Here is a 19,669-nt window from a genome sequence, read left to right as displayed (position 1 = left end):
TTTAAATTTTTTTTAATGACACGTGGCGCCCAGTCATTGTCCACATGGGCGCTACGTCATCATTTAACAGCAGAGTTAACAGTTTGACTAACGGATGTATGAGACTGTCCCAAAATTAACACTTTAGGTATGACTCTGGGACGAAAAATACTTGATGTACTAAATGTTGAAAACCACGAAACTTGAAGGTAGTAAACTGAGTTTAACCCTATATAATTAATAAGGAAACATAAAAATATCGTAACCAATTAGGAAAAGAAAACCAAATACATATGTGATAAGGAAACAAAATGCCCCTTGTATAAATGGGGAATATAAAAATTGCGATCCTAGTTTCTTTTAGTGGTAATGTTAGAGATACTAAATTTATAGACAAAATTTGCAAGTTAAATGATATGTCACCAATAAAAAATTAGTACATTTATCAACATTTAAGTAATAATCCAATTATGAACATAAATAATACAACAAAAATTAATTATTTAAGTTTCCATGACTAAATAAAAAATTTGAAAAGCAATTTTGACAAGTATCTTTTAGCCATTTTTCTTTTCCATTTTATTTACAATTTTTCTTTATGACCACTTCTTGGCCTAGCCTTGGCATGGCTCCAATGGCGGATTCAGGAAAAATTATTAAAAGGGTCACATGTAAAAGTTCACAAACATTTTTTTAGATATTAATAACCTTAAAAATTAAATCATAGTTGTAACATCCCACATCGTTCAGGGGAGTGAATCCTCTAAGCTTTATATGTATATTCTCATCTCTACCTATCACGAGGCATTTTGGGAGCTCACTGGCTTCGGGTTCCATCGGAACTCTGAAGTTAAGCGAGTTTGCGTGAGAGCATTCCCAGGATAGGTGACCTACTGGGAAGTTCTGCTTGTGTGAGTTCCTAGAAACAAAACCGTGAGGGCGTGGTTGGGGCCCAAAGTGGACAATATCGTGCTACGGTGGAATTGAGCCCAGGATGTGGTGGGGGCCCGGGCCGGAATATGATAATTTGGTATCAAAGGCAATCCCTGGCCGAATGTGTGCCGACGAGGACGTTGGGCCCCTAAAGGGGGTGGATTGTAACATCCCACATCTCTCAGGGGAATGGATCCTCTAAGCCTTATATGTATATTCTCATCTCTACCTAGCACGAGACTTTTTGGGAACTCACTGGCTTCAAGTTCCATTGGAACTCTGAAGTTAAGCGAGTTCGCGCGAGAGCATTCCCAAGATGGGTGACCCACTGGGAAGCTCTGCTTGCATGAGTTCCCAGAAACAAAATCGTGAAGGCGTGATCAAGGCCCAAAGCGGACAATATCGTGCTACGGTGGAGTCAAGCCCGGGATGTGGTGGGGGCTCGGGCCGGGATGTGACAATAGTTCCATCATTCATAATTTATAGAACAAATAATAATAATACAAGTTACAATTGTCCAAGACACGTTTTTATATTTTGAAAACGCTGCATTATAGCTTCATTATCAATAAATGAAAAAACATTTACTCTCAATATATACTACCGTACTATCACTCAACTATTGATCTCCTATTTGGTTATGCAAGGGACATTTCAAAATATTCATAGAGGAAAATACTCTCTCTACTGAAGCAGTAGCTACTGGTAGAACTAAGCCAATGTGATTAACAAATACACATGTGTGACGGTTAGGTAATATTTAAAAAAATATAAAAGAAGAGCAACCCTTCTTTGAAACTTTTTATCAAACAGTTGGAGGACATGTATGAGGCCAAGTCCAACTTTGTGCTGCACCTTGAAGGTTGGAGTTAGTCTTTGAGGCGTTTTCAAGTTTCTACGGAAACATCTCTACCTATGAACACACAAGCTCTTTCCATTCCCAAGTACCAAACGTAGTCTGAGAATTAGAAGAATAAATTAGCATCGAATTCGTTATTCACCAAATTTAAAACCTAATACCTCTTCATAGTTACCAGTAATGAGAAATATCACTATTCCAACACCAGATTTAAACCTAAGAAATATCACTCTACTAACATTAATTGGCACATGTTATATTCTCTAATTTTTATTACTGCTTTTAGGTATGGAGTCTTGAAAAATACATTCGACTATTTGACTTAGAATAGTATTCTTCACACACAATTTTTTATCTCTCACACAACCCTTTTAACTTTTGACCGTCATGTTAAATTTAATTGAAAAAAATCAATGAAATAAATTAATAAAAGTGTGTGAAAAATAATAAGACGTATGTGGATGACACTAGACTTCATTTATAAGGTGTGAAATTAATTGTAAAATAATAATAAAAAATGAAATTGTAGAAATAACACCCCGACTGTTGAGATCCCCGCAAAGGCATGCTTCCGCTAGTAGGCAGAGGGTTTAAGCACAGACTCCCATTCGTCTTCCCCGCCTACCACCACCGCCTACACCTCCACCTCTCCCGCTCTCTCATGGCCGCCGCTACTTCACCTAAGCGAGTAGGGACCCACAACGGCAGCTTCCACTGCGACGAAGCCCTCGGCTGCTTCATGATTCGCCTCACAGACAAGTTCTCCAACGCCGAAATCGTCCGCACTCGCGACCCCCAGGTTTTCAATCCCTTTCCCACTTTCTGTTTGGTTTCCGAGAAAATTGATGATAAATTAAGTTACTTGGTTGAAATTCGAACCATTTGCAGCAATTTGTGATTTCTTATTGTAGTTGTTATTGTTTGATTGAGGGTTTTAGGTTTTGGAGGGTCTGGATGCTGTGCTTGACGTTGGGGGTGTGTATGATTCTAGTCGGGACCGATACGATCATCACCAGAAGGGTTTCGAGGAGGTTTTCGGGCACGGGTTTAAGACCAAGCTGAGCAGTGCTGGTCTGGTTTACAAGGTATTTGCTTCAAATGGTCATATCTGTTTTGAGGGATTTAAGTAATGGGAATTTCATATGTGTAACTTTACTCTAGTTAAATCTGTTTGTAGCATTTCGGGAAGGAAATAATAGCGAAGGAGCTTCAGGTCGATGAAGGTCACCTCGATGTGCACCGGTTGTTCTTGGCTGTGTACAAAAGCTTTATGGAGGTACTACTAAATTCTGCATCTTTTCTTCATATTCTATGCGAATGTAGAATGGGGGCCGTGCTACCTTTAATTTTTAACTACATTTGAACTCGAATGGAATTGTTGATGCTGAGAGCCTGTTATGTTATAAATTAGAACAAAAACCATTATGAGGCCATTTTTGCCCTGATTCTATAAGTTTTCATTGAAATGTCATTTGTCATTACTCAGTTTGGTTTCTTTAATGTTCAGCAGTTTCATGTTGACATGAATGCTTGTTATTCCAACTGTATTTTTGACACTTTCGATTACTTGTAACAGGCAATTGATGCTGTTGACAACGGGATCAATCGGTATGATACGGACCAGCCTCCAAGATATGTGAATAATACACACTTGTCTTCAAGGGTGGGCAGGTTGAATTTGGATTGGATAGATCCTGATCAATCATCTGAAAAGGAGAATGAAGCCTTTCAAAGAGCAATGGAACTTGCAGGCAGCGAATTTTTAAGTGTATGTCTTCCTATCATTAAGACTTGGTGGATATGTAGAATTTGCTCATGTTTAATATGTTTCTTTCAAGTCCGAGGACAACCAAATTAAAGAAGGGTTGAACGCTTTAATGAGGATGTGTTTTAGTTGGAATTTTTATTTTGCATCCCTTTTCAATGACCTTGTTTTTCAAAATTTCAGAGTGTCCGTTTTCATGCAAAATCATGGTTACCAGCTCGATCTATCGTGATGGAGTGTCTCTTGGCAAGATGGAGTGTTGATCCAAGTGGTGAAATCATGGTTTTGAATCGATTTTGCCCTGTAAGTATGCAATGCTGTATTATTTATTTTTATCAGTTAAATACTCTTTGGTTTAAGCTTTCTCATATCATTGTGTAATGCTAATGCTATTAATTTTACAATTTCTTCATTACGTTCAACTGTTTTTTAGCGGTTTATATGATTTTATTCCCTGCAGTGGAAGCTTCATTTATTTGAACTTGAAGAGGAAATGAAGATTGAGCCGCCCATCAAATATGTTCTCTATCAGGTACCTTTATTTATCTGGTGTCCTTGCTCTTTTTATTTAATTTAATTTTTATCTTAGTAATTTTTCCTTCCATTGATCTGTATAAAGTATAAATGCATTTAGGTGGTAGAAAGGCGATTGGGGAAATTCCTGCTTGTGACTTTATTATGTGCAAAGAAAATATTAGGAAACTGGAGTCACATAATACATGTTAAGAGAGTATTGGCATTACGAAACTCGTTTACCTGTAATTATGCAAGTTCTTTTGACGCAATTTGAAATATTTTTAGCTTCTTTAAGAGCTATCGGAAATGTAAGTAGATTTAAAGAACATTTGTTGGGATCATTTGGAAGTGTAGTGTGTACTTGACCGACTTTCTGGCCTCATTTCTAGTTTACGATATCTCTCCTTTCTTAGCACCTTTACGTTTCATTTAGTTGTGAAGCTAATAATATGTCTGCAATTTTTACATGGAGAAGAGTCCCTAATTTTAATATTACAATAAAAAAATGATATGCAGGATGATAGAAGCAAACACTGGAGAGTTCAAGCGGTTGCAGTCGCTCCTGATAGATTTGAGAGCCGAAAGGCTCTTGCACCACAATGGCGGGGGCTTAGGGACGAGGAGCTCTCAAAGGAGACTGGGATTCCTGGATGTGTTTTCGTTCACATGAGTGGATTTATTGGAGGAAATCAAAGTTATGAAGGTGCTCTTGCCATGGCAAAAGGGAGTTTGAAGTCTGATTGAGCAGATTGTGACTTGCATTGGCTTGTTACCAATTCAGATTACTAAATCTTGGGCATTTCAGTTACTTGTACGCTAATTTCTCTTACCTTAGCCCGTTTCTTTATTCTCAGGGCCAATTTTGACTCTATTCGTTTTTTGATATTGTATTGGAAATTTTCCCTATTAAGGTTACCTAAGTAAACATTTTATGCGGCGATTTGAACTGGTATATGGATTGTGGAACGTCAATTTTATTGATGTTTGACCTGGGTCATGTAATTTTATTTCAGTTGAGCATATATCTATCTGTTCAGCCTTTTACATCATTATTCAGATGTTTGCATAATTTAACTTGTCTTAAATGTGTGCTAACAAAATCTAATTTCTCAATTCCCGTCGTGCCACGAGATGGGAATATGCCTGAGACGAGAAAGACTTTCATGAAACGGGACGGACCGCAGCCATTAGACTACAGTAGAATACAGGTTACAGTTACACGGCGAGAGCTCCAAGAGTCCACTACGCACGTGCATACGTGACAAGTCTCTCTCCTCTCGCACCAACATAAACTGCGTCGCGACGACACACAGCTCACATGTCAGTGAAGTGAAAAGTGAGAGCCTTCTCCCATAAGCCAAAACACCAACCGGCAGCTATGGCCACACTCACTTATCCGGCCGCGGCCGCCATCAGAACCACCAAATCATCTCTCAGAAAACCCTTCTCCATCATCCCCATCAAACCCAATTCCATCTCCCCACTCAAACCCCTAAACCTCACCTCTAAACCCGCCACCTTCTCAATCAAATCCACCGCCTCCTCCGACCACTCCTCCACCGCCACAACCACCATTACCACCACCACCACCACCTCCTCCATCTCCCCCTCCTCCCTAACTCTCAAATCTCGCCTCCAAAACGGCCAGACCCTCTACGGCCTCTTCCTCCTCTCCTTCTCCCCCACCCTCGCCGAGATCGCCGGCCTCTCCGGCTACGACTTCGTCGTCGTCGACATGGAGCATGGCCCCGGCGGCATCCCCGAAGCCCTCTCCTGCCTCCACGCCCTAGCCGCCACCCAAACCCCCGCCATTCTTCGCTTACCCGAGACCTCCGCAACTTGGGCCAAAAAGGCCCTAGATCTCGGCCCACAAGGCATCATGTTCCCCATGATCGAATCCTCCAAGGCCGCCAAGAAGGCCGTCTCCTACTGCCGCTTCCCTCCCGCCGGCGTCCGCGGGTCCGCCCACACCGTCGTTCGCGCCTCCAACTACGGCATCGACGAGGGGTATTTGAGTAATTACGAGGACCAGCTGCTGATCATGTGCCAGGTGGAGAGCGAGGAGGGCGTGAAGCACGCGGAGGACATCGCAGCCGTCGATGGAGTCGACTGTATTCAGATGGGGCCGTTGGATCTGAGCGCCAGCATGGGGTACTTGTGGGACCCCGCGAACAAGAAGGTGAGGAAAATGATGGAAAAGGCCGAGAAGGCCGTGCTGGGGTCCGACCCCAAAGGGGGTGGGGCCTACTTGGCCGGCTTCGCTATGCCCCATGACGGGCCTCGCGATTTGGGGACACGTGGATACCACATGGTGTCGGGAGCCGTCGATGTAGGGCTGTTTAGGAGCGCGGCGGTGGAGGACGTGAAGAGGTTCAAGATGAGCTTGATGGACGGTGCAGATGATGAGCGGGAGGACGAGAAGGATGCTGATGAGAAGTACTGGAGCGAATGAAGAGGGAGATTGTTGAAAGCTTTCTTTTTAGGCGGGGAGAAATATTGACGAAAATAATTAGAATTTTGGACTCGCTTATTTGTAAATTTTGAAGTGGGGGTTTTTTTTTTTTTTTTTTTTTTTTGGTTTTCTTTCTTTTGTGGTGTATGAGTCCATTGGTGTTTTCATAATGAAGGTCAAATTGCCGGCCAAATTAAATAATTAGAAGGATTGGATTGGAAACGAAAAATTGCATCAGCGAAAGTCACTTGCTTATATTTTTTAACTGTTAAAGTTACCAGTTTTTTTTTTGTTTTTTTATATTTATTTTTAAATGATAGTGGAAGTGAGTTAGATGGTTAAATTTTAAGAAGGAAGTGAATTGGTTAGGATCCAACCCGCCAAGTTGCATAAACGTTGTATCATGAATAAGAAAAGGCATTGCAAGTGCTTTTTCTTATGGCTGGCTTATATGCACTCTGCTTCTAGAACATATAGGTCGTGCAGCGTTAAGAAATTTAATTTGGCAAATAAAGTGGATTATTCTTATATATTTTTATAAATGATAATATTCGTGGGTTAATATTAACTTAGGGATGGGCAGGGACGGCCCTGAGAATTTAGGGGTCCTAAGCGAGTCTTCAAAGTGGGGCTCTAAAGTTCTCGGACCTTCGACTACCTGTATATTGGTATGTAGTAAAAAAAAATTCGCTAATTACATAAAAAGTCTATTTCTTCATCGAACATCATTAAAAATTAATATCAAAATAAAAAAAGATATACTAACATTACTTAATATTACATGTCACAAGTGTTTAGACGCAAATGCACTAAGTGTAAAAAACAATAAAACTTGATTGATGAACATAATAATTCAACAACGCCAAGTGGTTCTCTTGTGTTCTTTCTAAAATCAACATACACTAGCGAATCAAATTTTAGAATAACCTAGTTTTAACAATAAATTATTGAAAAAGAAAATTTAAATTCAAAGTTATGGTTACCTCAGATTACAATCTTCATGATCAAGTGATAGTTGCTTAAACATTCAAGAGAAATAAAAACACTGGGAAATTGAAAGAAAAGGATGACAAAGTTATGATTATTTTGGAATGGTTTTTGTTATTTTTTTAGGTTATTTTCAAAAGCAAAAGAAAAAAAAAATGTATTTGGACAATTAAGGCCATTAATTTCACTAGCCTTTTGTCACACGCGTAGGCGTGTGACAATTGGCCTTTGTATGTTTTTTATTTAAGAAACTCAAGTTTTTTCCATTTATACAAATTTTATTTAAAATATTTTTGAAAATAATAAGAATTTAAACATAAACCACCCACTAACATGAGGTTTTGTTATTTTTTTTCTAAAGTAGAAAATTTTAAATTCATTCAAAATTAATTTTTGTTGAATTATTTTAACTCCTTTTGATTCTTGTAATTTTAAAAATTTTAAAGAGCAATTTATCTTTAATTTCATAGATTTGAAAAAAGCAAAAACTAATGCCTACAAGGTGTTTTGAACATCCCACACCAATGAAAACGAAGTGGAACCGTTTCCACTGCACCAACGAAATAATTGTGATGTTTATTACGTTTTCTTTATTTATATTTTATATATAGGATATATAAAAAAATTTGGGCCCCCGAACTTGGGGGCCCTTTGCGACCGCCTACCTCGGCTACCCTCAAGGCCGGCCCTAAGGATGGGGCAATTAATGACTAACTAACGAGTCTGGTTACTATGTGTAGTTAATGTATTCTCCAATAATATACACTGATGCATGCATCAGGTATATTTTTTTCATACTGTTGATGTTAGAAAATATCAAGATGCTTCATTAAAGTTTCTGTTTTTTCCTTCTTTGATACGACTGTTGTCTATGAAATTTGAGACTGAGATTGTTTCTTTCTTTGATCCAACAATTGCCGTCTTCAAAATTTGAACTCAGGCCAATTTTAACATTCACAATAGGCGTGTAGGTCAGTTGATTAAGTACATTTGCTCATGCACTCGAGGTCTTGATTTTAAATCCTCCCTCCTGTCGTATCGATTATATAAAGAAAAAGAGAATGTTAACATTGTAGTATTCCTTACATTTCTAATTTAAAAATGTTTGACATTGCACTCTTGAATTTATGTGAATATGAACTCCATAAAACCAACAGAGAATGTTGACATTGTCTTCTTAGTTGGAGAGGAATAATATTAAGAGAAATGCTAAGAAAGCTTTTTCAAAGTGAAACTCTTCATAGATTATATGTCACAAGAAATTTTTTACTGTGTCAGGAATAACGGGTGATACACCATGTTTCATTATATAAGTGGAGGGAAGTTTTATTTTTAAGTTGTTAATTTTTTAACACAAGTATCTCACCACTTGTATAATGACACGTGGTGTACCATCTCTTGTTCCAGGCACACTGAAAAATATTTTCTTTGTTACCTCACAGTTTAACTTTAATTTCCGTGTACAAAAAATATGGGGCAGGGAGTTCATAAAAAGTTTACTTAACATTTTTCGTAAATAAACATCTACATAGAGAATGTAATTAATCATCAATTGTTATTGGGCAATAAAAAAGTTTTGATATGCATGTTCTATTTATTTATCTATCATAGATTTGACTATAATTTAATAAAACCTTAAACAACCACCAAGTAGCTGTTTAGTGAGTGCCCTCCTATGACCGAATCCAGAAGACAAAGCATGTGGAAAAGTGACAGGTTCTCATGTTCCTTCATTTCTTCCCTAGATGACGATGATTCAATTACAAACTCAATTTATACTCCCAATCAATATTCAAATGAAAATTTCCAATCCCATTTGGAGTTGAATTCATGCATCACCATCCCAACTTGCCCATTTGACATCATTGGCCATATCTTTTTTGGTTTTCCAATTTCACCCTGTCAGCAAACTCTTAAGGTAATAACACACCGTTATATATGAAATTTAAAACGTTTGATAATGCGTGATCAATTTGAGATATCACCAAATATTCCATACAAGTTTCTCTTGTAACTGATGGTGCCTTGTTTATGTTACCACTTACCAAGAACAAACCTTTTTTGAAAGACTTTTTTGAAAAAAATTCAAGGGATCGGTCATCGCAGCTCTTTCTTTGCAAAATTATCAGCAATTATTTTTGGTATGAAGTTTGCATATCAGTTGGGTTGACATTGTCTTTGGTTGGAAAGTAACTCTTCTAGTGTTATTTCTGCTCTCCAATCAACTGATTTCGATCCTCCTTGGCCCTTTCGTACACAATGGTCTATTTGTTTGGACCACATTCAGAAATGACTTTCTACGTCTCTCACATATATCGCGAGGGAAATGTTGCCACGAACAATTTTGCTAACATGGGCTTGTCTTCTCCAACTTTGGTATGACATGATTCCCCTCTGGTGGCTGCTCGTGGTGCTTTGTTTTCAAACTATACTGGCTTTCTTGGCTTCCGCTTCTCAAATTAATGTGCATCTCGACATACATGTTTATCTGATTGTCTTATTTTCTTTTCTTAACTTGTGATGTTGCTTGATCTATTTTGCAAATTTACACTTTTAGGTTTAGCTTTAGAAGAGTTAGGTTTCATATCCCTCTTTTTCCCTTGTATCTTTATTGTTTTCGTTTTTATAAATGTAAGGTTTATGTCTCCTATTTTTTTAATCTTTTTTTTTTTTTTTTGGTATTATGAGAAGTTAGGTTTATGTCTTATTGTAATATTTTTTTTTCATTATCAATAAATTTTTTCTCATACATCTAAATTAAAAAAAAAACAAAATTCATCTATAAAATCTCTGTAAAAACTTTCCAAATAATTTCATAATAATGACTGGAGATGCATCGGTGGCAATGGTTGTCTCACCTAAATCCTTCTCTTACGTGTCTTCCATAATTTTTTTGTCTAATTTGATAATCAGAAAAAAATAAATTAATAAATGTGTAAATATACCCTTTTTTTTAATATTCTTTTGATGCTTTACTCTTTTTGAGACAGCTGGCTGGTTTGACATTGAGTCTTTTGACAATCTTAAAAGTTGTAAACCATTATCTTAATTTGCCCAATCTCACACAAACCAAGGGGCATTTGGTAATTCTGTCTGCAGAGACACCATCCTCATAGCCAATGGGACTTGCCCTCCATCCTGTGACTAATTCTTAATACTCTCTTAAATTCAAGACTCTCAAGTTAGGGGGAGAGAGAGAGAGAGAGAGAGATGGCCAATCTCAGAACTCCAAGATTTCAGTTCCTTTTGGCTCTGCAGTTACTCATGCTAATACAGTCCCAGGTGCTCTGCTACCAGTACAAAGTAGGAGATCTAGATGCTTGGGGAATACCAACTTCTGCAAAACCACAAGTCTACACCAAATGGTCAAAATACCACCAATTCAAGCTTGGAGATTCTCTTTGTAAGTTTCTTCTTCGTATGGCCGTTTCATTGCACCCCACCTCAAACCGCCTTTCTCAATAATGTATAGCGGTTTAGAATATCAAATTGTCGAACAAATCACTAAAACAACAAAGGGATGACCAAATGGTTTCATTTCTCTCATGTGAGGGCCAGAACAATGTCCCAAGTTCGAATAGAATAGTTTAGAATATCGCCTTTCTCATTTTGGTTCTCAATATGCAGTGTTCTTGTACCCACCAAGCCAAGACTCGGTGATTCAAGTGACAGCACAATCCTACGGCAGCTGCAACCTCAAAGATCCAATCTTGTCCATGAACGACGGCAACTCTCTCTTCAATTTCACCACATTGGGGGATTTCTACTTCACCAGCGGCGAACCGGGCCATTGCCAACAGAACCAGAAGCTGCACATTTCTTTTCTGTCGGGCAATGGCTCTGCTTACTCTCCCTCCTCCGGTCCCAGTGCATTGGATGCTTCCGCTCCTTCTTACCCCACCGTCTTCGGCAGCATCCCGGCTCCGCCAACTTCTGCACCGCATTCTTCTGCAGCGTCGCCAAGGTTTCCGGTTTTCGCTGCAGCGGTTGTTGGATTTGGGGTGTTTGCATTACACGGTGGTAATCTTTGAAGAGCTTCAACATTGATGAGTTGAATTTTCTCCCCACGTTTGGACAGTGATTCTTTTTCCTTTTTACCATTAATATTGGTTCAATATTATGGAAGTTGTGGTTTTGTAATTCTTTTTGTTAATTCAATAGAATAAAGCAAATTACCAGAATTACTGTTCTTTGGTTTCTTTTGGGGAAACTCCGAGTTTTCGGAGAATCGTGAATAGAGAAATAAAAACATAGTTGTATTAATTATCTGATATTTCAAATTTTCTGGATTGAGAGGGGTCTAAAAGGATATCTTTTACCTCAAGGAGAAAGTCACAAAGTGTGTTACTTTTTTTGTAATCGAGAAAGATACCATTGGTTTCCTCCCCATGTCAAGGGACAAGGAGAGGCCGACAGAACCCCGCCCGCTAATTATGGTGGTGACCGGTTCTAGTTGTTTATACAACTATTAAGTTTCCAGCTGGATGAGCATGTTGCCCGCCTACGACGACGAGAGGTTTTTCAGTATGTTTGAAATAGGACAGCTACGCAATATGTTAACATACAAGTGAAAAGTAGAGGGACATTAAAAAAAAAAAAAAAAAAAACTTTTCTCTACTCACATAATAGCGTATAGAGTATCTTTCTGTGTTCAGAACATGTTGAAAAATCTCTCACCCACAATGGTGTGACAATGTCTATCCCCATCTTACATTCTTATGTGGGTCCAATCAAAATTATGCAGCATATCATCGATAAAAAAATAAACAAAGTGCAGGAAATGAGATAATTTTATGTCACTCATACGAATTTTAAGACTTGTATTGCATGAATGCTTTGTTATGGTAACATTTTGTGTTAATAATATAAAAACATCTATTAATTTCTCTTTATATGTTCTTGTCTCGTATCATACAAGTTTTTAAATGCATTGGATCAGAATCAAAGAGTTCAAATTCCGATCCAAAATCTTTCAAAATTATAATTGCCCTTGGATACACCGGATGCACACACGCGACTACCAGGAAATAGCAGCAGTAAATAACGATCAAACATCATAAGCTCAGAAGAACTATAGTAACTGTAAAACATTGCATGCTCGATTATATATGGCACAGAAGTACACCATCTAAGCCTCGTTACTACCCTTTTTTTTTTTTCTTTCTTCTAATCTTAATACTAAAAAGAGGTAAACACATCTGACAAAATCGACGACGATCATGGAGTCCCTCTCAACCTCATTACATTACTATCATAATCCGAGCAAGGGTCGGGCGGGACTTCCTTTCGACATCTCAGTACAAACAACGGAACGGTGTTTTGGTTGAGTAATTGTGATGGATCTAATGGATACTCAACCGGCCATTTCAACATCCACTGGTGATGGCCTCACTTCAGAAGCAGCATAGGGTGCCTCCGGAACTGCAGGTTCTGAGAATGGACTCCGCATTTGGGCAGCATTAGAGTCGACTTCCATAGCAGAGGGCCTGGGTGGGGAAGTGGGCTGCACCTCCACATCCGGATAAGCAGCTTTGAATCTTGCACGCAGGCCTTCATCCACCAATCTTACACCACTCAGTTGATTACCTAGTGACATCCACCTAAAACAAGATTGTTCGGAACAAAATTAAAGAAAAACATAAAACCATAATCCAAAAAATGGATGTCACTTTGGGACACATGTGAATAGCCACCCCGCGTGGCTAAAAGTAAGAAAGTATCTTGCCCCTCTGTAATTCTTATCCGTCCCCAGACAAGATGGGAAGCAAAAATGCTCATAAATGGGATGTCTGTCTGCAAACGAGTGGAGGATTAGAAAGCTTGATCTTCAACTAAAGGCCCCACAGACAACAAGAGGGCATAAACAATGGTAAACGCATTATAATTACCCGAAAGAGTTATAATGGTTATCTACCCTAATTAGCATGATACCAGACTTTGCCTATACGAGTTGTAAATCAAATCACTTTTAACCTACGAAACCTAAGACAATGCTAGATTCAGATTGTCACCGGTTGTCACAGGATCCTCTACTACCCTCATTATCAATTCATGCAAAAAGTCACTACTTACTACGTTGGTGATCAACAACAATGAAGGAACTTCATTTAACAATTACAACCGGTAGTCAAGAAATCATACCCTGCATGAGTATTGTGCATGCGAGCAAACAGTTCTAGCTTTCTTGTCCTTGGACTTACCCTCTCCAGCAAAGGATACATCTGCAGGAGTGTATATAAAGACAATAATTAAACAAATAATGATAATATAAAGACGATAATCATGATAAAACTATCTAGAAGAAGGCAACAACTTCTAGATTACCACCTCTTAAATTGTAAGGGAAAAAGTACAAATTATAGTATTGTTCACCCTGTAAGCGCATTAGGAAGAACTATATTCGAATAGGAATTTCACTGCAGAATTAGACGAAGTATATTCCCCTAACCTCATCTGGCTTACGGCTTGTCTCTCTGACCTCGGCAACAATGACATCAGTATCAATATTTCTATTTACTAAGGGTTCCCCCTTTATTCCAACAAGACAATGCTCCTTGCTATGATTAAGCCAGTGGCCAGTCCGCCCTGTTCTAATTATTCGTTGGAGTTGATTAGTCTTTACCCAAATTATCTCCTCAATTCGCTTGTATCCCCAAAGTTCTAAACTGCAAGAAGGAGGGTGGTATTTCAGTGGGCGAAAGCCAAAGAATAAGCAGATCCAATTAAGCATCTTTGATTATATGTATCAGGAAACATATAGTTGACCGATGGCCAAAGTATACACATACCATTCACGCCCAAGCTCCATTGCACGTCCAGTGACCCAAAGGAAAATCAGACCATCCGTCTGCAATGCTGGAACATTAAGATTGCGCATTTCATCGTCAGCCATTGTCCCATAGGGCAATTCCATATGAATGTCCCATGGTGGATCTGCCATTATCACTCCAAATTGCCCTAGAATATCCATTCTAAAGTTGCGTATATCACAGTTAATCCACTGTGGTTGACCAAGTTCAACCTCAGAACAGTATTCAGCACGTTGAGGCCTTAATTGTCTAGGGGGACCGAGATCTCGAGGCCCCATCATCATGTGTGAGACATCAGGTGTTGGATCAAGCTCATAGTGGACATACTTGCACGTCTAACAATGAAGAGAAAAGTGTAATACTTCATGAAAAATAGTCATTAGAATAAATTTAGTTTATCACTCAAGTAATGGGATGGCGGTAACGTTTACCTTCATGTGACGACAAGTATCTAGAAAAGAACAGTCTCCTAAATTGACATCAGTATGTAGAGCGATTATTCGCCTAAAATGAACCTGATAAAAGAGTGAATAAAATGACAAGCGAAAACCTAAATAGTTTAAGTACTAAGATCGAAGTTATTTGCAGTAATTTCAGGATAAAAATTCGAAATACAATCACCAAAAAAAACTTTGAATAAGTTCACATAAAAATAACTAAGTGAATAGGAAAGTAGCGAATACAGATAAATTTCCATTTCTGAAACAGGATAAACCAAATATACAATCCTCCAAAAGGGGATGCTGCAAGTCAAAATTAAAACAGAGTTCATTCATTTAGTACCATTACACTTGCCAGCAGGAATTTTTGGGTACCGACCTTCTCACAAGCAAGTACGGAATTAGACTGACGACGGCAGTCCTCCTTTGTTAAGGATGAGCAGTATTCCTTCAATTGTGAACCACCTTTGGTTTTGAACTGAAACAAAAAATACAACTGACTTCAGACTTTCCTGCTGGTGTAACCAGCCCCATAAAATTCAGAAGTTGAAAGCTTGAGCATTTCTAATGTGCAAGCAATGAGTCCACGAAATAATTGAGTCCCAGATGTAACATGCAGAACAAACTGTACACAAAATAATATGTTCTGGACAAATCACCAAAAGTCGCCGCCTCATTAAAGCATTATTTTGGTTCTCTTGATCAACAAGTTGAAAAGGAATATGAAAAAAAATCACATTAATACTTATTAGGCTTAAACTCACATATGGTCCACTGTTTATGGGTAACTTTTGGTGTGAATGTAACACCACCAAATGTTAACAATCAACCTGTGTCATAACACATATATTTACTGATACATGACCCTAAAGTATAAACCCATCACCCCCATGTGTTACAGTGCTGGATTAGTACGACCACATTGTGGTGGGCATGGTGGCATTACCGCCCAAGAAAAAAAATTTCTCGTGGTTTATCCTATATGAAAAGGCAAGTCTCAATTCTTCTAAAATCGTTAACACTAACTCCAGTGGTCTACACCTCTTACCAATTTTAGTTGAATCTCCTATTTCGATGAATTTGTAATAAAGCATCCACGAGCATCATGTGCAGGAACATTATGATCATTTCATACCCACATCACTACTCACAAATGGTCCAAGTGGATGGTAATATATGTCGCGAATCAAATGAAGTGGAAGGTAAGCCACATGCTTCAATTTTTTTAACAATATACTCGTGGTCTATGGCAAGTGCCTTCGCCCATGAGCGGTAGGTCTCGGGTTCGAGACTTGGGAGCAGCCTCTCCATAAATGGGGGTAAGGCTAGCCGACATTCACCTCTCCCAGACCCTGCGTAAAGCGGGAGCCTTGTGCACTGGGTACAACCTTTATACTCGTGGTCTATGGCAATCACCAATTTTAGTCAAATCTCCAGTCTTTTTAACAATACACATTGACAAAAATTAGAGATTTTACTAAATTGTGAAATAACATAGCTCACAAGGGCGATATTACCAAAAACAGGACTTCCCATAAACCTTTGACACATAAGGTAAACCACATGACCGTCTGTAATCTTAAGCCTACTTATTGTTTCGTTAACAGACAGGAAATAGTTTTGAGATATAGCAGATTTCCAGGCTAATCGGGTAGTCTTTTACAGAAAGAACCATGAATTTGTTAAGATGACTATACAAATAAAAATAATGGCATTGACAAACCTTGGCAGCTACAGCAGTCTCCTTCGCAGTTGGCCGGTGAATGAGGTCCAAAATCTCCTCACCAGTTTTTGATTTCTGCAACTCCCTAAAAGTCTTCTTATTCAGCAATGCCTCAACATCCTTCAGTTCATCCTCTTCACTCTGCGGCTTATACGACACTGAATTGGGGCTATCCATTGTTGCATTTGGCCCCATACTATTAGCTCTATGCATTGGAGGAACACCACCCATCCCTCTAGGCATTCCCATCATGCCCATAACTCTAGGACTAGGAGCACCCCTTGGACCCATAAATGAACCCGGTTGTCCACTCCCAGGGAACATAGGTGGCAAACCGGACATGTGAGTATCATTAGGGTTCATCCACATGTCTTGCATTGGCCTTGAACTAGGCCCTCCCATCCCAAACACCCCTCCACCACTACCATCACCTCCACGGCCGCTAGTCACCACTTGCTGCTGACTCTGACTCAAATTCCCATCTCCCAAATTGGAATCTCGACTCTGAAATTGCTTGCTTTCAGGCAATTCCTTCATCAGCCGAGTCCGGTCAATCCCCAAAACCATAATCCCCGACTTACCACCCACCACAAATTCCTCCAACTCAACCCCACCATTCTCCTCCAACATTGACCTCAGCGCCATCTCCACCGCCAATATCGCCCCGGACTCTCCTCCCATCTCGCGCAGCGCCGCCTTCTCCTCCGCAGTCGCTTTTTGGTCGCTCTCGAGCTTTCTCAACACCGCCGACGAGTCAATTCGACAAAAGGGCACAATTTCAAGCAAGCAAACCGCCACCATAGCCCGAACCAGGGACAATGGATTCCCCATCTCATCAATGGGGCTGAAATTCTCCAGTTCGGGTTGGTGGGTTGTCTCCGAATTCGCCTGTTTCGGAGAAAGCTTCGGGCTTTGCTCAATTGGGTTTGTGAGTTTTGGCTCAGGGGACGGTAGGCGGCTGCGCTGGGCTTCTGGGGTCGAAGGGAGAGCGGGTTCGACCGGGTTTCTGGGGTCTGGTTTGGAATTTGGGAGAGGAGGCGTTGGAGTAAAAGGTCGGTCGTTGAAGGCGGAGAGGACCTTGAGAGAGAGATCAATGGTGGGGACGATGGTGGGGACGATTTGGGATTGGAGGTAAGAGAGGAGTTCGAGCTGGGTGGTGCGCTGAGACTCCATTCGAGCTTCGAGCTGTTGAGTCATGGTTATGATGCCGGCTATGGTGGCTTCGTCTCCACCTTCCGATTGGGTCTCCATTGGTGCTGCTGCTGCTGTAGTTTTTTCTGTGTAAGTGACTGAGACTTGAGTGAGGTTTAAGAAGGTGAAGCTGCTGAAGCTAAACCTCAAAAACAATTCCCCAGTCTCAGGGAATAGCTGAGGGTCTTGTATTGGCGGGGAGGGGCCTAATTGGGCTCATTTGTCTGGGCTGAGGGTGGGGCCTTGATTTCAAATTTTGCTCATCGGGCCCGGTTAGCCCAGTTAGGTCATATCCAACCGAAGGTTCCAGATGGCCAAAAATAGCCCGAAAACGGTCTTCAACCGAGGGCCAGGCCCGGGCTCGTGGACCCCACTTGATAAAAAAGGGCCAAAGGGCCAACCGGGTGGCCCAAATGAGCTAGTCAGCCGGTCTCGGGCTAGGCTCTATTTTTGAATCCTCAACGGCTAGTTGATGTCAGTTACTATTGGTTTTGGTGTTTTTTTTTTTTTTTTTTTTTTGGTTTTTTGGGCCAAATTTGTTTTTAAAAATTTTTAAAAATTCTCATTTTTTCCTATAAATACCTAAACCATTCCTACACCATTTCAATTTTCATATTTTCTTACCTCTTTCAAAAATATTTCCTTTAATTTTTTCAATAATTTTCAAATGACCTCGTCTGCAATGAAAGGTAGGGCTTGGACCCAAAAATAAGATGAAGCTCTTTGCAGGGCTTATAGATGGATGTTGGAAGATAGTGTGAGAGGAGTTCTCAAACAAGTGAAGGTGTTTGGACTCATGTGTCCAAAAAACACTTAGAGTTCTACGAAGGCACCACTCCACTGAATATTTGAAACCACGAGAGCTGTTCTTCAAGATGGAAGAAACATTTTCAACCAAGTTTAAACAAATGGCATCAAGCACTGTTAGCAATGGCAAGTAAACATGAAAGCGGCACTAATTACTATGATGAAGTAAGTGTTTTCACAATTTATTTTAAATATTTAATTAAATTACATTTAATTTCATAAATTAATTTCCTTTAATTTTTGTAATTATATTTTCTAAGTACGCCAAGTGGAGGAATGGTATAAGGAGGGCAACTCGAAACCCTTTCAGTTTCACGGTTGTTGGAAAATTTGTAAAGGTGGGTGTTATTTGAAGATCCACCTCAACATAGAGTATGTCATATGCTGGTGTTCGAAACTGCATCCTTAACTGTAAATATGGATGAAGATGGATCTCCTACCATTCAACAAACAAGGGTAGAAAATCCGTCTTCAGGTGAAGGTTCCATACTTAGGGCTATGAGACGAAACAAGGCCTGAAGGTTGAAGGAAAAGGGCAAGCCAAATGATGATTACGCTGCTCAACAGGAAGTGGCGGCCTCATTGTGATTAACGGCGGAGCAAAATGCCATTGCCATGGAAGAAATGAACCGTATGTCACATCCCGGCCCGGGCCCCCACTACATCCTAGGCTCGACTCCACTGTAACACGATATTGTCCGCTTTGGGCCCCCACCACGCCCTCACGGTTTTGTATCTGGGAACTCACACGAGAACTTCCAGTGGATCACCCATCTTGGGATTGCTCTCGCGTGAACTTGCTTAACTTTGGAGTTCCTACGGAACCTGAAACCAGTGAGTTCCCAAAAAGCCTCGTGCTAGGTAAAGTTGAGAATATACATATAAGGCTTACATGATCCACTCTCCTAGGCGATGTGGGATGTTACAATCCACCCCCTTTAGAGGCCCGACGTCCTCATCGACACACTTCCGGCCAGGGATTGGCTTTGATACCAAATTGTCACATCTCGGGCTTGACTCCACCGTAGCACAATATTGTCTGCTTTGGGCCCTCACCACGCCCTAATGGTTTTGTTTCTGGGAACTCACATGAGAACTTCACAGTGGATCACCCATCTTGGGATTGCTCTCGCGCAAAGTCGCTTAACTTCGGAGTTCCTACGAAACCTGAAACCAGTGAGTTCCCAAAAAACCTTGTGCTAGGTAGA

At 40.0% G+C, this 19,669-nt stretch overlaps 4 protein-coding genes across 5 annotated transcripts; 3 read left to right on the top strand and 1 right to left on the bottom strand.

Annotated features, from left to right (window-relative positions):
* Positions 1–2,299: 2,299 nt before the first annotated feature.
* On the top strand, positions 2,300–5,104 carry LOC126600039 (uncharacterized). Its single transcript, XM_050266544.1, has 7 exons — positions 2,300–2,570; positions 2,710–2,856; positions 2,949–3,047; positions 3,348–3,539; positions 3,720–3,839; positions 3,997–4,068; positions 4,569–5,104. Exons 1-7 carry the CDS (start codon positions 2,337–2,339, stop codon positions 4,794–4,796), a joined length of 1,092 nt encoding a protein of 363 aa, XP_050122501.1. The 5' UTR covers positions 2,300–2,336; the 3' UTR covers positions 4,797–5,104.
* Positions 5,105–5,234: 130 nt separating this feature from the next.
* LOC126600040 (uncharacterized) lies at positions 5,235–6,777 on the top strand. The gene is made up of 2 exons (XM_050266545.1): positions 5,235–6,597; positions 6,656–6,777. Exon 1 carries the CDS (start codon positions 5,431–5,433, stop codon positions 6,502–6,504), a length of 1,074 nt encoding a protein of 357 aa, XP_050122502.1. The 5' UTR covers positions 5,235–5,430; the 3' UTR covers positions 6,505–6,597; positions 6,656–6,777.
* A 3,802-nt stretch (positions 6,778–10,579) lies between these two features.
* LOC126598560 (mavicyanin-like) lies at positions 10,580–11,754 on the top strand. Its single transcript, XM_050264927.1, has 2 exons — positions 10,580–10,894; positions 11,119–11,754. Exons 1-2 carry the CDS (start codon positions 10,702–10,704, stop codon positions 11,520–11,522), a joined length of 597 nt encoding a protein of 198 aa, XP_050120884.1. The 5' UTR covers positions 10,580–10,701; the 3' UTR covers positions 11,523–11,754.
* Positions 11,755–12,509: 755 nt separating this feature from the next.
* Positions 12,510–17,818, bottom strand: LOC126600722 (N6-adenosine-methyltransferase MT-A70-like). Of its 2 annotated transcripts, none has more exons than XM_050267356.1 (7): positions 16,464–17,818; positions 15,084–15,218; positions 14,732–14,815; positions 14,280–14,635; positions 13,940–14,156; positions 13,633–13,712; positions 12,510–13,091 (listed from the first exon to the last, which is right to left on the bottom strand). In XM_050267356.1, the coding sequence occupies exons 1-7, from the start codon at positions 17,712–17,714 to the stop codon at positions 12,845–12,847; spliced, it is 2,370 nt and encodes a 789-aa protein (XP_050123313.1). In that variant the 5' UTR covers positions 17,715–17,818; the 3' UTR covers positions 12,510–12,844. The 2 variants fall into 2 exon arrangements, with proteins under 2 accessions (XP_050123313.1, XP_050123314.1); XM_050267357.1 differs by having other exon boundaries at positions 15,120–15,218.
* Between the last annotated feature and the right edge of the window lie 1,851 nt (positions 17,819–19,669).

Source organism: Malus sylvestris, chromosome 14 (assembly GCF_916048215.2).
Source record: "Malus sylvestris chromosome 14, drMalSylv7.2, whole genome shotgun sequence".
Lineage (NCBI taxonomy): Eukaryota > Viridiplantae > Streptophyta > Magnoliopsida > Rosales > Rosaceae > Malus > Malus sylvestris.
This window is presented reverse-complemented; position numbering and strand designations above follow the sequence as displayed.

What these genes read in the sequence shown, in the direction of transcription:
- LOC126600039 (XM_050266544.1), top strand. Translation starts at nt 2,337, where the DNA reads ATGCTTCCGCTAGTAGGCAGAGGGTTTAAGCACAGACTCCCATTCGTC. An exon ending in TCCGCACTCGCGACCCCCAG is followed by an intron (nt 2,571 to 2,709) that starts GTTTTCAATCCC and finishes TGAGGGTTTTAG; the next exon opens with GTTTTGGAGGGTCTGGATGC. An exon ending in CAGGCAGCGAATTTTTAAGT is followed by an intron (nt 3,540 to 3,719) that starts GTATGTCTTCCT and finishes TCAAAATTTCAG; the next exon opens with AGTGTCCGTTTTCATGCAAA.
- LOC126600722 (XM_050267356.1), bottom strand. Translation starts at nt 17,714, where the DNA reads ATGGAGACCCAATCGGAAGGTGGAGACGAAGCCACCATAGCCGGCATC. An exon ending in AGACTGCTGTAGCTGCCAAG is followed by an intron (nt 15,219 to 16,463) that starts GTTTGTCAATGC and finishes TTTTTGTTTCAG; the next exon opens with TTCAAAACCAAAGGTGGTTC. An exon ending in TCCTGCTGGCAAGTGTAATG is followed by an intron (nt 14,816 to 15,083) that starts GTACTAAATGAA and finishes CTCTTTTATCAG; the next exon opens with GTTCATTTTAGGCGAATAAT.
- LOC126598560 (XM_050264927.1), top strand. Translation starts at nt 10,702, where the DNA reads ATGGCCAATCTCAGAACTCCAAGATTTCAGTTCCTTTTGGCTCTGCAG. An exon ending in CAAGCTTGGAGATTCTCTTT is followed by an intron (nt 10,895 to 11,118) that starts GTAAGTTTCTTC and finishes CTCAATATGCAG; the next exon opens with TGTTCTTGTACCCACCAAGC.
- LOC126600040 (XM_050266545.1), top strand. Translation starts at nt 5,431, where the DNA reads ATGGCCACACTCACTTATCCGGCCGCGGCCGCCATCAGAACCACCAAA.